The sequence below is a fragment of the Musa acuminata genome, chromosome BXJ2-5, assembly GCF_036884655.1.
Source record: "Musa acuminata AAA Group cultivar baxijiao chromosome BXJ2-5, Cavendish_Baxijiao_AAA, whole genome shotgun sequence".
Classification (NCBI taxonomy): domain Eukaryota; kingdom Viridiplantae; phylum Streptophyta; class Magnoliopsida; order Zingiberales; family Musaceae; genus Musa; species Musa acuminata.
In genome coordinates this window covers 39,452,825-39,468,270 of record NC_088342.1, presented here as the reverse complement: position 1 = coordinate 39,468,270, position 15,446 = coordinate 39,452,825, and the positions used below count along the sequence as shown (strand labels likewise).

The 15,446-nt window shown below is 36.8% G+C and overlaps 1 protein-coding gene across 1 annotated transcript; it reads right to left on the bottom strand.

Annotated features, from left to right (window-relative positions):
• Positions 1 to 1,662: 1,662 nt before the first annotated feature.
• LOC135612757 (protein NLP1-like) lies at positions 1,663 to 7,620 on the bottom strand. Its single transcript, XM_065109393.1, has 5 exons — positions 7,363 to 7,620; positions 6,215 to 7,069; positions 5,711 to 5,758; positions 4,704 to 5,640; positions 1,663 to 3,626 (listed from the first exon to the last, which is right to left on the bottom strand). Exons 2-5 carry the CDS (start codon positions 7,028 to 7,030, stop codon positions 2,743 to 2,745), a joined length of 2,685 nt encoding a protein of 894 aa, XP_064965465.1. The 5' UTR covers positions 7,031 to 7,069; positions 7,363 to 7,620; the 3' UTR covers positions 1,663 to 2,742.
• Positions 7,621 to 15,446: the final 7,826 nt, after the last annotated feature.

Genomic DNA, 15,446 nt, shown 5'->3' with positions numbered 1-15,446 from the left:
TTTTTTCTTTATTATTTTGGTTTTCTAGACAGTTGGGGATGGAGGATCTCAAACCATGGTTGCCTCTTTGTGGGTAGGCTCATTTTCCTTCTTGTCTCCTTTATTGTATGGTAGTTGTCATCCATGGGTAGGAAATAGTGAAGCAAGTGTTGTGTCATTCCATTCCTTGACCGAAGCTAATTGAGCACTAAAACAAGAATTCAAATCATTCCTTGCATGCCATTGATTGTGGAGTTGTCAACTGACTTTGATTAAAGACCATTTATTACTTTTATCCATGGTCTACGGTACCGAACTGTACCACCCAATACGGGCGGTACGTACCGATTCGATAGGTTGTCGATACGCGAACCGCCTGTTACCGGTCTGAGTGCACTGTAGTAGTACTATAGTACTCAACACACCTGGGTGTACCGCTCGATATACCGTATCGTATCGGTACCGAATCTAGATCGAAATACCGATACGATACGGTATTACGAACCTTGCTTTTATCATACACTAGCAAGTTCTTACTGAAGATCTGATAACATATGTTATCTATTCCAGAGGAATTACACTCACAAAGCTATTGGAGTTATTGTCTTACAATTCTCAATATCAGAAAATTTTGTGGTCTTTGATAAAATCATGGTTTTTTCCTTTCCAATTTTTGTTAATAAAGCTCTGGTAATAATATCTAAGGGATTTAATGGTTTCATATGTCTTGGGCATTGGCCTTTATTGGATTCTTGCATGCCATTGATTGTGGAGTTGCCAGCTGACTTTGATTCAAGACCATTTATTATTTTTATCTTACACTAGCAAGTTCTTACCGAAGATCTGATAACATATGTTATCTATTCCGGAGGAATTACACTCACAAAGCTATTGGAGTTATTGTCTTACAATTCTCAAGATCAGAAATTTTTATGGTCCCTGATAAAATCATGGTCATATGTCTGGTAATAATATCTTAGGGGTTTAATAGTTTCATGTCTTGGGCATTGACCTTTATTGGATTCTTGCATGCATTAGTGTGTTTCTGCCCCTGAGACTGAAATGTGCCCCCATTAATCTTTTGATAACTTCATTGAAGATTTTGGTGGCAGCTTCTTCTAATTGAAAGGTGATCTTATGTGGTCTTGTTCTTCCTCCAAGATCAATATCAGCCTGCATGTCAGTTATGACACTTCCTGATCTTAATCCTGTATCATATTAGAATTAGAATTGGGCAAAATTTTGAATTGACTTTTAAGGATTTAATGTGCATATTATTATTAATAAGCTAACGAGTCGGTTATCTCATCGAACCAAATTAGTCTCAAAATTAATGGAGTCTTGATTTGCTAGATGAGAAATTCTTTCTACTTTTTGCCTTTAATTACCACCTCATACTGTATAATTATGATTCTAGTCTTTGTTTGTTCCTGTTCATCTGAAGAAGCTTGTCACCATGTATATTTGAAACACAAAAAAAAAATCATAAAGTAAAAAAAAAAAAAGATTCAGCTGCTTGTTAGGCTTCAAAATTTTGTTTGTAAAAAAGCTGCATGACTAAACTGTGGTATTCTTTTAATGTGATAGTATCTCTTCATGAGATCAAATAGAGGCAAACAAGTCTCCAATCCAAGAAAACAGCAGCAATCAAGTTCTTTTGTTTGGACAACTAAACACAAGAGGGTTTGCAATGGAAGCTTCTTAACTTGGTCTTAATGAATGTGCGCTTAAGTTTTATACACACATATGATGGTATTTTTTGCTCAAACACAGACCCATCCATAAAGAACAAAAGATCAAAATGACATGTATCTATTGTATATTCTACATATTGCACAGGGACTAACTGGATAAGCATATATATTTTTTGAAGCATAAAATGACTTCTGATTTGTCTGGTTCACCCGAAATCTTCAGACTAACCCTTTTTTCCATTGCTTAAATCTTCTGTAGAAACATAAGCATCACTATAAATATTTGCACGCAAGCCCACTGCGGTGAATTTTCAATGAAATCCATATCACAAACCAATAAGAAAGTCATTGGATCTGCCCAAAGGTCGACAAATGACAGCTTCTCGTAACTCAAAAGTACTACACATGATCACAAACTTCAAACACGATGCAAAGGTGGTTGTCCAAAACACACAGATCATACCTCCTTATGCAAAGCCTTTGTGTTCAACCAGTGAAAACAACCAAGTGCTGTTTCTTTGCAGCATGTCGTCATGGGTCAGTTGAAGTGCTAAGTTGTGTGCTGACAGAAAAAGGTTTTAACATCACCGATTTGATAGGCATCACAGCAGTATGACACCTAGATTCTACTTTATAGAAAGATTTAATTGGTAGAGGACCATCATGGAAGTGCTAGCCATCACTGCTGCACAAACAAACACCCTTCTTCCTTGGTCCACAGACAAAGAACTCACTGCTGACCAGTTTTGCACCTTTGGATTGGTGCAGCTACGGAAATCATTAGTTCAAATACTCCTTCCATAAGCACCTTAATCGTCAAATCTTCATTTCCTCAGATAAAATGATAAAACACACAGATGTAACAAATTCAGGTCATTCTTTTCAAGATGATGTGAGGCTGCTTACGATGCTTTGCAGATTTGCTTCTTGTTTTTTTGGTCCTCACTGTAAGCATTTCCACATGCTCTGGAGATCAGTCCCTACTATGCGTTTGCAATGCATGAACAAACTTCGGATCAATAAGCACAGCAATATCATGTTGTTGTTTCAAAAGAATTTCCTGAAATGATCAAGATAGTGCGGTGCTGCTCCATGAGGACTTGGTGTTTGGTTGAGCAACAGGTTGAACAGAAAGTCTGATTGTATGAGCATCTGTTGATTTGTGCACATCAATGCATTCCTTCAGGTCTTCCTCACATGTTAACAGGACCCACTCTGAGTCATCATCCAGATACTTGATGCCTACTAAAGCAGTATCACCTATGTTAAAGCGCCTCTGGATCTCTTGCTTTAACTCTTGGAAGCCCCAAGTTGGCTGTACTCTGAATATAACTTTTTCTTCCCCAAAAATTGCTTTTACCTTAAGAAAATCACATCTATTCATCAGCGGAAAAGACATAGTTCCTGAAGAATGATGATCAATCTGAAACTTCTGATTCAGGGTTCTAACCACAGATTTTGGTGCCACCTCAGGTTGGGAATGGAATCCAATGTGGCTTTGAACTTTCTCAAGCATGTTACTCTGATTCTCTTCCACTGAAGTATTTTGTCTGAATGCAAATTCATGAGCATCAACGCACTTCCTTTGCTCACTGGAATAGCCCTGACTTGAATTAGAGTTTTGACTACATGAGGAAGAGGAAAGGGAATTTGATCCAGATGTCCGTGAGATTAATCTACTTTCTAGCTGTTGGTTTGCATTCGAGAAGTCTGGAAGATCATTTTGCTTTGACAATGAAAATGTGGTACCAGTTGCTAAGTTGTTTTCTGACCAAGTGGCTTTTATGAAGTTTTCATAGAGGGAACTGAACTGGACGGCTCCTCCAGGACCATGGACGGAGTCTATAACCACTTGCAGTTTCCTTAAGGAGTGACCAACCTTCTTGATCTTCCGTGAAGGCCAACGAGTAATTCCATGTTGCCTACATATTCTTTTAAGTGTAGTAGGGCACACTGAAAGGAAGCAAAAAATATTGATCGTAACAACAATAGATGTGTCAACAATCAAGGCAGGTCATCCTATTAGGTGGCAAAGCAGTAATGATGTCAACTATTTTTATTAACTTATGCAGGCACATAAGCTAACCAATCCACGTTATGACGGATGAACCTGACAGCTGTAGTAACATTTTGCATATAAATGCAAAAAATGTTTCGTCATTTACCTCTATATTTAACCATAAGTGGAAGTAGAATGAAATCTGAAATGATGAATTCAATGCAGTTATTTTAATCAGAGATGCAAGGTTCATTATCGAACATTACATGAAGTATACTCAAAAAGTATGTCAACGTTAGAGCTAAAACAATAGCAAACCTATCAGGTTAAGCAACTAAAACATACAATAGCATTATTAATTCACTGACTGATAGTAAAATGCAAACTTTCTAAGAATGTATTGTAGGATTGGAAACCTGTTTTTTGTGCTTTCAGTGATAAAGAGAAGATGGGTTTAAAACATGATCAAACAAGGACTACACAATTTCATGTGAACAAACACACACATGGTATTCATAAATGGCAAATTCATCTTGTTTCAACTTTCTGTGCATGCTTATTTAACCAAAATTCAGAGTAAAGAGTATATATCACTTCGTGTGATTACTTGTCTCTACATACTATTCACTCAGCTGGGAATATGGAACAAGCACAAATTCGTTATTCTAACAATATTAGTACCTACATGTCCAGGCTCTTTTGGAGCTTAGCTTGGTCTCCATCTAATGATACCATGGGCAGTTTAGCTAATTATCTAATTTTGCTATCTAAAACTTCTGTCTCATTTACTTAAATCTTAGTTTGGTCTTAGAATGGAATCAATCAAGACCGTTTTGCTAGTCATGGTTGCAGCTTCTTGTTAAGATATAGTTCTACAAGTGTCTTTGGTGTTAATTTTGGATTTTCCTTTTGAACAAAATCAAGGTTCATATGGTTTAGTTTTCCAAAACCCACCATCTTGTCATGTGGAACATAGTGACTTACTCGCTATAGAAGGATAAAACAGGAATTTTTAGTAATACGATGCTTACCTCCTAGGCTTTTCGCAGCATCTTTCAGGCTACCAGCAAAATACTTCTGAAGCTCTTGCAGACTGACAATCTTTTCAGTTTTTGTATGCCTCTTTTCAGTTTCACTATCCATATTTGAAACATTAATTTCAGCAGAAAATGAAACTTGATTATCATCATTGGACTCGCCATAGTGCTGCTTGAACTCGGAAAACATATCTCCAGTAGGTAGTATTATATCCGAGGGATCCCAATTTGCTAAAATGCTGAATCCCTCCTCAGTAATATCTACATCAGGTGTTCCTACTGGGAGAATTTCATTGACAGTTGATCTTTGACCAATCTCAGAAACAGATTTATCAGAGAATGTACCTGAAGGGATTCGATCATCATTTTCTAACACTGTCTCATGTTCTAGCTCCTTGGTCGTCACAACTCGTAGGGTCTGACATACTTCTTGTACCGTAGTAGACAAAGAATTCAGCATCAGTTTCTGTTTTTCACTTTCTATGCAATTGATAGGTAAGAAGAACTCCAAAACAAAGTCTACTTTTCTGGTATGAATACATCGCAGTCGAATAGCCACAGCAGCTCTCAAGCGGAACAACTTAGCATGGTGCGAGAGGGGATATTCTATCTTGCTGAAGTCCGTTATATCTGATGAGAAGCATGGTTGATTTGTCATAAATGCTTTACCGGCAACACCCTGGCCTCTCAACAAATGATGCTCAGAGCACGCTTGGTGAAAACCTGACATGCTAGGATCTCGCACATAACAGGCAGCATCGACAGTTGAAACACAGTCCTTGAAGTTTTCATCAGAATGTCGGGTGCCCTTCTTGCCTTGTCGAATGCATGAAATCCATGTTTGAGCTAATGGCAATCTATGGCTCTCACAGGCAGCTTTCAACACCATTTGGATCTCTGGCAAGGCATCTTGGTAAGAGTCACCAGACATCTGACAAAGGAGAAAAATGTGTCAGTATGATGTCACATTGAATTTGTTTTCAGGAATCTCTACAGCACACCTTTATGCGGGGAACACTTGAAACTTCAGAACTCCTAAGATCGACTGCCTGCAAAAAGAAGTCAGGTATCATTAGCAAAGATCTCTAGAGAAAAAGAAAGAATAATTTTTCCATTTTGATGATGAGAATCATATTTTCGTGTGACTTTAATGGCTTTATCAATATTTATTTCAAATATGAAAAACAAAATTGTGCAGCAATGTAGTCAACCAAATGATTGCAAACAAACAGAAATCTTGAAGCGACTTAAAATCCAAACTTCAGTAGATTAGCATCACAGTGAAGAATTGGACTTTGTCATGCAACTTTATAGAAAATTAACTCAATTCACGAGTATAAGGAATCTTGGATCTTAAAAGGATACAAGGAACTTATAAGCATGTCAGGACAATCATGAAAATTCAATAAACCTCTACGAGATCAAGAAAAATAAAGCTATCAAGAAGAGATAAAAAAAGGTTTGAGGTTTCAGAGCATGCTGCAAAGATGGTGATCAGGACTCACCTGAAGAGCATTGCAGATGATCTCAAAATCAGAACTGTAATTAACCTTTTGTGTCATCATCACGACCTCGACAACCCCTAAACAAGATCGACTATCCATCTCAAAAATCGGTAGGGCGATCGTTCCACAAACTTCATACCGCTGAGCATCACTCACACGAGGGAATTCACAGCTGCTGAAGTAGCGCACATCCGGTGTCCACTCCGGCAACTTCCCTAGAAACACCCGGCCAGGCAAGCCCACTGCCTCACGAGAGTTCTCATCAGCCAAGAACTGGTACCTCGTGGAGACCGACCGATACTTCACAAGCCCCTGACAGTTCGACTGTAGCAAGAAAGGTTGACCACAAGTAGTAACAACTTGTTGGTTTCCTCTCATGACAGGCACCCAAATCTGAACAAGGACATCACCATCTCCATTTGATTCCTTGATATACCTCAAGGCATAACTCAGTCTCTGTTTCATGGTAGGCTGAATCTGCCGACTCATGGCTGATCCATAATTAGAATCATCTGCTTCCCATTCACCTGCAGGACTCGGATAGATGGATTGTCCGCCATCAAGCATTTGAATCTGGGTTTCTTCTGAAGCCGACTCCACAGAGAAAATTGATCTCTCTGCATCAACCTGGTAATCAATCCCTGGCAGGGTCGGGTTGGGACTGCTGTAGCTAACTCCGAGAACAGGCAATAAGAGAGCAGAGGTGCCTGTTTGCAGGAGATCACAACAATCAAAGACTGATCCTGATAACAACTCATCCATGAAGTCCAAATCACTGGCAGCATCTGATAGGGTTTGGCGAGTGGAATCCTCCATCAGTCACAATCTTTTCAGAACTCCATCACAAGATCCTTTCTGCAATATGATCCGTATCTCAGCTCAAAAACCAACACCTTTAAGAAGAACAAACAAAAGGCCGAATCCAAGAAACCAACAAGAACATATTTTTTTGTGGCATTCAAAGGAAAGCCAGTAGGTGCGTAAAGGAATCTTCAAAAGAGAAATTGGTGGCAACAACAAGAGCAGCAGTAATAATTCACAGGCCCACAAAGAGAACTCATGAATCATTAAACAGTTTTGGACCCACTGCTGCAAGAAAAAAAGGATTCCAACTTGCTTGCAGGAGAAAAGGAACAAAGAAAGGTCACCTTCAGAGGACTACTACTCCAAGATGAAGAACCGCACCACTAGCTTCTCGAGAGAAGTGCAAGAGAATACAATAGAGAGGTAGGGAGGGAGATCAGGATCTTCAGATCTCCAACTGTCCGGTCTGCTGCCCAAAACACACCCCCAACTTTCTTTACCAGCAGCATGTCAGCTGAATCCTGGCATTGGATGGTCTTCGGAGTGGTGATGGAATCTCAGTATCTTTCCTTTTGTATCCCCAACTGATGACCAACGTCTAACTGCACACAGGAGGGGACAGGCTCATGCAAGGGGTAGAAAGGGAAAGCTGAGGAGTACTGCGATGTCTTAGCAGGACAATGTTGACTGTCCAAAGAGGATGGAGGAGGATCTATACCTCGAGATTCCGGTTTGGGGATCTCGGAAGGCCTGCATGCCTCACGCTCACTCGGAACCGTGAGATGGCAATGGTGGCTGGTGGTCCCATCTCTCTCTCTCTCTCTCTCTACATTTTTGGGAGAAGGGCCATGGATTTGGTCTGTGGAAGCCACAAGGCACCACATGGGTGGTCCAGAGTTCACAGGAATCTTGGCACCCACTGCACCAGAGGGAAACCACAGTCTGGTTTGCATCACAGAGAAGAAGATCGAAAGGTTCTGTCCACAGTAAGATTGTATCATATTATATTCATCTTCCTAATGAATTCAATTAATATTCTGTTTACAGTGACAGCTTTCCACTTGTCTTTTGTCATATTGCCTTCCCTGTAATGAGGAAGAAGCAGGTAAACTCTAGCTAAATGATTGGATTAGATGAGGTGCAATGAAGAGGGTAAAAGTAGTGATAGTTCTTGAAGGAAAAAAAATGATGATGATGATACCCTAGAAAAACACAATATATAAGTACTGATAGATGGGATGCACTTGATGGTACATGAGGCATGATCAATCCCTCTTGGACAACTTTCCACTGCCATCACCATCAGCACATCTTTGGCATTGAAAATGTTGGAGGACCAATGGGTTGAAAACTTGATCCAGTTGGATACCAAAAGATGATGACAAAAGCCTCTAGAATTGACTTGGGAACTTTCTGATGGTGAGTTGCTTCTGACCTCAAGAGACAAACCAAAAAAGAAATTGTGGTCTGCGGCTTAGTGTGCTGTGATAGGGAGGTCATCTCCATGCCAGCATTAGCTTAGTAGACAAGCATCTAATTCCAGAGTTTGCACTATACTAATGCTGTCCTGTTTGTTGAGCAGAACACATTGATTGGGTTTCAGTGCAAGAAATTGCCCATTTAAAGCTCAGCTTTGTTCTATAAATGAGGTGTTGGAAGCTTATCATTATTAAACATCCTTTGCATCATGCATTCACTGAACTTGTCCTTCATCAAGAAAGCCAAGAAATAAGGTTAACTTGCAACAGCAAAAGGCCTGTTTGACAGTGAGGCAGAAGTTAATATGATTCATCCACCCTCATCCCCAAAAGTCCAAATCCCTGGGCTACTAATTTGTCTGCTTTGATGCTCATATCATTGTTGCATGCACATAGTGTTGGCTCAGAAACTTTCTGCTTGCATTTGGGAGACTGATCTTTGAACATCTTCTGAAACTTTTTATTTGTGTTTGTTCAGTTCACTATGCCTTCTGTGGTGAGAAACACAAGTTGACTATTCAAGCTTCAACTTTTCTTTTCATCGAGTTATGTGCAAAGTAATATTCTTTTGTAGGTTCGAACTTTCTTATCACATACAATAACAACAACAAGAGGTAAAGTCTCAACTAATTGAAATTAACTACATAAATCTTTTCTCATCATTGAGCTATGTACAAAGCAATATTCTTTTATAGTTTACACTAAGAACTTTTCAGATGATATTGTGTTTACCAAAGCCTGGAATTGAGAAGATCAGTTTGACAGAAATATACAATTATGAGTATGAAATTGATGGCAAGTCACTTGCTACATCTTTGCTGCTTATAAAAAGAGAACAGAAAACACTGACATCTGATACCAAAACATATTGGATTTAAGATAAGACTTTCTGATTATGAAACTCAGTGGCATGCCTACTATCAATGTAAGAGATATTTTCTTCAACTTTTAATTTTAATTAGTAGATGGAGCTGCCAAAGATTAGGGCAGCATGTTAAGCTGCTGTTATTGGCAGAAGCTAAATAAGTAGGGTTTGAATTCGGATTCAGATAATAATATAATTAAAATAGTGATTTTGGAAAATGAAAAAAGAATAAAAGATATATGCAGATCATACAGCTCAACCTGTAAGATATATGCAGCTGCCACACTTCACACACTCTCCAAAATAATTCTTCTTCGACATCCATGCTTAAAATAGTCAGGTAAACCAAATCTTATGATCATCTGACTTCTTTTTGCATCAAGTAAATTTACTAATAGAATAATTCTTCCGGTAGCAGTTTGCTACTTAGTTTCTTCGTGCAAATGCTATAAAAAAAATATCATCTTAATTAATGATTGAAATATCGTATCGTACTAGAGTTTTGACCTTCTCTCGATATGATACGGTACTATATATCGAACGGTATATTGTTTGAGATATATATATATATATATATGTGTGTGTGCGCGCGCGCGCGCACGACGTTGTCTCTCTTATATGTATATGTATATGTATATGTATACGTATATGTATATGTATATGTATATGTATATGTATATGTATATGTATATGTATATGTATATGTATATGTATATGTATATATATATGTGTATATATATATATATATATATATATATATATATATATATATATATATATATATATATATATATATATATATATATATATACGCATATATATATATATATACATATATATATAATACAGTCCGATAACAAGCGGTCCACGTACCGATTTACTGTTGAACCGATATATACCATCCGTATCGGATGGTATCATTCGAAACTATATACTTTGATCTTAACAACAACTTAAGGTGAATCTTTCAAAGTCTATATTACTTTCGGTATGTCCAATATATCTTTTTTCTATAAAAAAAAAACCTATATTACTTGCTATGAAGATACACCAATGTCAGCGAGCGACGTCAAAATCCCATTACATCCAAAAACTGTTTCTGATTAGCTTCCGAAATGTTCCAAAGATGATAATACCAACTATGTTCACCAGAAGCCAAGTGTTCTTGCTGAGGTTGTGCGATAGCCAAGGACTTCAACTCGTACTGGAAACTAAATCCTTTAGTTCATGTCGATTACTTTTCTAGGTCGGACGATATCAGCATGTTCTTCTTGACTTCCATCGTGTGTAAAATGTTAGGAGGAGGCTACAGGGGGGAATTAATTGCCCGATGATTGAGAGCCAATGAATCAAAAAGCCCATCGGCTCAGTTCTTATAAGAATCCTTAAACATTGCTAATGGAGAATGGTTGGTGTGCTCCCCAATCAGAAGCCAAACTGCTCCATAACCGGAAGTCAGTAGGAGCACATTGATGCAAGCAACAACGTAAACATATGCTTAATATTAAGTTCACTCAACCAATCTACGCATTGTTTATTGACAATAGTATTGAATAGCATCCCATCATTCCACTTGTGTATATATATGTATAGTTTGACTAAATGCATGCCAGCGCAGAGCAAGGCTTGGGTGGTTCACATGTATTTAATATATTAAAACCATACCTTTTGAAGCATGGAAAGAAGATCAGCTTCATTCTTCAAGTCAAAGCAAGATTGGTGTTTCACTTTGTTTTGATTAAGGGTTTCAGATGTGGATTTCTTGTTCAAGGATATGTTTTTTTTTTTTTTTTTTTACTAAATCAAGCATCTATTTCATAGTATTGGAAATTTTGTTATTTTTCTCATAATTTATAGAAAAAACGAGGAGTACTTTCATCCAACAACATATACTTATATTAGTTAAAATATAGAATATAAATTTTTTAAACAATAAAGAAATCCACCGTAACCCAACAAATCTCCTCTCCCTCATCTATTTATCTTAATCTAAATTTTTATCTTTTATTTTTAATCTTAACTATTTGAATTAATCTTATAATACCTTCTAGTTCAAAATAGTTATAACTTTAATTTATTTTCAGAAAAATAAAATTTTTCTTTCGTCAAAGTTTTTGTAAAGATACCAACAAGTTGATCTCGATGTTGTTGATGTCCATTTGAATTTCTCTTTTATTAACCAGTTCATGAATGAAATGATGTAGAACTGTGATATATTTGGTATGTCTGTCAAAGACATGATTCTTCGGCATTACAATAGTAGACTTGTTGTTACAGTATATTTTAGTTAGTTCATCTTTTTTTTTTTGAAGATCTATTAAAATTTTTCGAAAATAAATTATTTGACATATCATACTTGTAGTTGTAACATATTTGCTTGAGAGAGCGACACATTCTTGCTTTTTTGTTGTCCATGAAATTACTCCTAAACCAAGGCTAAATACATAATCCTAAAATATTTTTTCTATCATCTACACAACTAGCCCAATCACTTATAAGAATGCAACATAAAATCTTTTATATGCTCATAACAAATATTATAATTAAAAGTTTATTTATATATCTAAATTTTTTTTAACTACTCCAAAGTAATATTTGGTAAGACTATAATAAACTAATTACAAACATAATATTTGGCTTGAATGTTTGAGATAAAATAGCCCTCCAATTAAACTTCTACACAGTTTCTCTCTTTTTTTTAACTCCGTCATCTAACATAAGTTTATCATTTATATTTATTGGAGCATTCATTAGCTTACAAGTTTATTATAAAATTTCTTGAACTTTGAGTTGTAAACTATGTTTCATTATTTCTAATGAATACCTTGTGAATGTGGAATCCGGTGATCATGCTTTTTAAAACGAATCTCTTAACCTACTTTTCTAGTTTAGCTTTAGCTCGTGTGATGAAATAGTCCATTCCAATCAGTATAAACTTTCATAAGTCAAATCTAAAGGAGATTGATGAACTATAGAGAGTCTCTCGTACTCGGGCTTGCGCTAGCATCGATCACACTATTGCATATGCTTAACTGCATTATGATAAAGTGTGGTCTAATAATAACTCTACCGTAAAATCTTAAAAGCTAGTGAGCGAGATCTAATGTACTCCCCACATATTCTTTTATAAATTTTATAAAACACCCATGTTGTTTCTTCCGAATGGTGGCAAAAAATGAGTGACTCAATGAGAGATCTATAGTATAGCACCCCATTTATTATGAAGAACTAAGTATGTTGCCTTCAAATTCTTCTAGCTTGGTTGGGATCATCTGACAAATCTTAGTATATATATTATATCTCTCATCCAAGTGAAATTTAGAAAAATTACAATGACCTTATCTTTGTCACCATTATCCCTTTAGTTGATGATTAAGTACCAGAAGCCAACTTTAGTAAGGTATTAACTACAATATTATACTCCTAAGGAATTTGTTCAATATTAAAGGAAGAGATGTATGCATTCATCTATTTTGCTTCTAGGAGATAAAAGGGCTATGATTGGACCGTGAGTCTTATAAATCCTTTTAATCTAATTAACGATCAATTGGGAGTCATTGGATGTGTACCTTAAATCTAAAATGAAAAGAGTGCTCAAATACTTTCCCATTGAGGCTTTATGAGATGAGCCTTGCACCTCCTTCTTTAGTTGTTATTGATTCATCAACATAGAGAAGCCGAAGGTTAAGAATCAGTGAGTGCCTTATCTATCATTGTCATCTTCACATTGAAATTGGTTAATACTTAAGCTTTTATGGTAGTGTGCGGGTGGTAAGAGATGTCAAACTCGCTAAGCCCTACTACCCACTTCAGGACGCATCTAGTGGCATCGACTATCGACAAGATTTGTCACATCAGTTGATCAGTGATTATAATTATGTAGTGAGACGGGAAGTATGGGTAGAGCTTTCTTGAAGATAAAATTACTGTATATGTGAGCTTTTCGAAGTTCGAGTACTAAATCTCTATATCTTGCAGGATATGACTTATACAATATATCGATCTTTGAACCTTCTACTCCCTAATCAAGATGGAGCTAACTACGACTAGTGTTAACGAGAGTTACAAGTATAACTCTTCTCTGGGGCTAAGACTAGATAGTTGGGGCAATGTTGCTAAATACTCCTTAAGCTTTTCAAATATTATCTGGCACTACTAAATCAATTGAAAATCCTTCAATCATTTCAAAATCTTAATGTTAAACATCAATCACTTGTTCTCAAAAAGGAGTTTAGGGCTACAATCCGCTTGGTTAATTATTGGACTTCTTTTTTAGATGTCGAGGCCTTCATATTAAGAATAGTCTACACCTTTTTTTGAGTTAACATTGATTCTAGTTCAATAGACCATAAAACCTAAAAACTTTATAAAATCGATTATGAAGGCACACTTTGCTGGGTTAAGTCACATCCGAAATTTCTTAAGCATGGTGAAAGTCTCGTCGACTAAATGGGTGTCGGACATTTGACTCTTTAGCAATATGTTGTTAATATATGCATCTATGTTTCTTCTTATCTGGGGCTAAAAAATCTTTGGTATGTTGCCTCGACATTTTGGAGTCTAAAAGGCATGACTTCATAACAATATAGCCGTCAATTAGTTATGAAGTATGCTCCTCATCTTCTGATGTAATCCTGATTTAATTATATCTTGAAAATATATTTATTAAAGTAAATAGGTCATGGTTCGTATCGACCAACTGATCAATCTGAAAAGTGGGGGGAGCGAGTCTGATCGATGGATCAGGTTGAACCAACCCTAGGGGAATTGAGACGGGAGGGGTTCAGTAGTGGGGTGTTCTACATGATCGAACTCAGCCCCTCTTATCCGTTTGGACCATTCTTCAGAATTCAGCCTGGATGATCATTAGAAGTTTATAATATATACTCCTCCCATTGTAGTTCTAGGTAGTCAGAGAAATATCAATGTCCCTTAGCACATTGATGCAGCTTAGCACAACAGTAAAATTCTTCCAACCCGATCCAACTTGATGGATTTTTAGTTCATTTAACTCTCGATGAGCAAAAACTACTGATCTAACCCAAACTGATGAGAGTATGCCTTTCAGGATTAATAAATCAAATTCAAATCTTCACTCACTTTTGATATGGAACCAAAGGGTGTTATGGTCAATCCAAGAAAAGATGCATGAGAACACAGAAAAGGATGTCTCTTGAACACAGCTCATGACACGTTTATATCGATTTTATTTGACTCCGAACGAGTTTAAACACAGATAAAAAAGGAGCTCTCATGAACACTGCTTCTCCTGTCCTTTTACTTGGAAGATTGCTCTTAGTCAGTGGGCATTGCACCAAGCAAACACGACACACAAAACTCTGGTAACCATGGAAGTCCTTTTCCATACCTCATCCTGTTGATGTCAAGGTACCTTCAACACACAAGAAATCCATGTAGAAGACGGAATAATACAAGAAACTGCCGAAGAGATGAAAGGATCAAATCTGGCTGGCTATCATCTAAATCATGAATCATCGAACATAAAGGCTGAGAACATGTGCCACACATGTAAAAGAACAAAAAAATAAGTATTATCATAAATCATTAATCGAATGCATAAAGAGAATAGTCGGTGCCAAATCTCATTAGATCACCATCCTCAAAACTGCTAAAGCATCTTCAAAAGTTTCTGAATCCAACTCCATCTGCATCACTCAGAATCTAAGACCTCGTGCTACATTTGTGTTCACCTAACCTGAGCATTTATCCCTTGAGTAATTGCTTCTTCTTCTTCTTCTTCTTCTTCTTCTTCTTTTCCTTTCTCTTCCATCTCCATATTTTCGTGTGAATGATGGCATATTGTATTATTCCTTGAGAAATACAATGTGGCATTCCAATAATGTTCTGACTGTAGATCATTTAGCAGTCACGATATTTGATGCAACCAAAGTAAATTGCAGCCACATGCACAATCTTTTTCTTTTAAGACTGGTCAGATCAAATTTATTTTCTACATCTTAAATTAAAAAAAAAAAACATTCCACACAGTTATTCAGACCTTGCAGAAACTGCAAATACAACACACTGAAGGATGAACCAGATATGGACAATTCCAATAAGATCC

What these genes read in the sequence shown, in the direction of transcription:
- LOC135612757 (XM_065109393.1), bottom strand. Translation starts at nt 7,030, where the DNA reads ATGGAGGATTCCACTCGCCAAACCCTATCAGATGCTGCCAGTGATTTG. An exon ending in CAAGTGTTCCCCGCATAAAG is followed by an intron (nt 5,641 to 5,710) that starts GTGTGCTGTAGA and finishes CTCCTTTGTCAG; the next exon opens with ATGTCTGGTGACTCTTACCA. An exon ending in TGCTGCGAAAAGCCTAGGAG is followed by an intron (nt 3,627 to 4,703) that starts GTAAGCATCGTA and finishes GCTTCCTTTCAG; the next exon opens with TGTGCCCTACTACACTTAAA.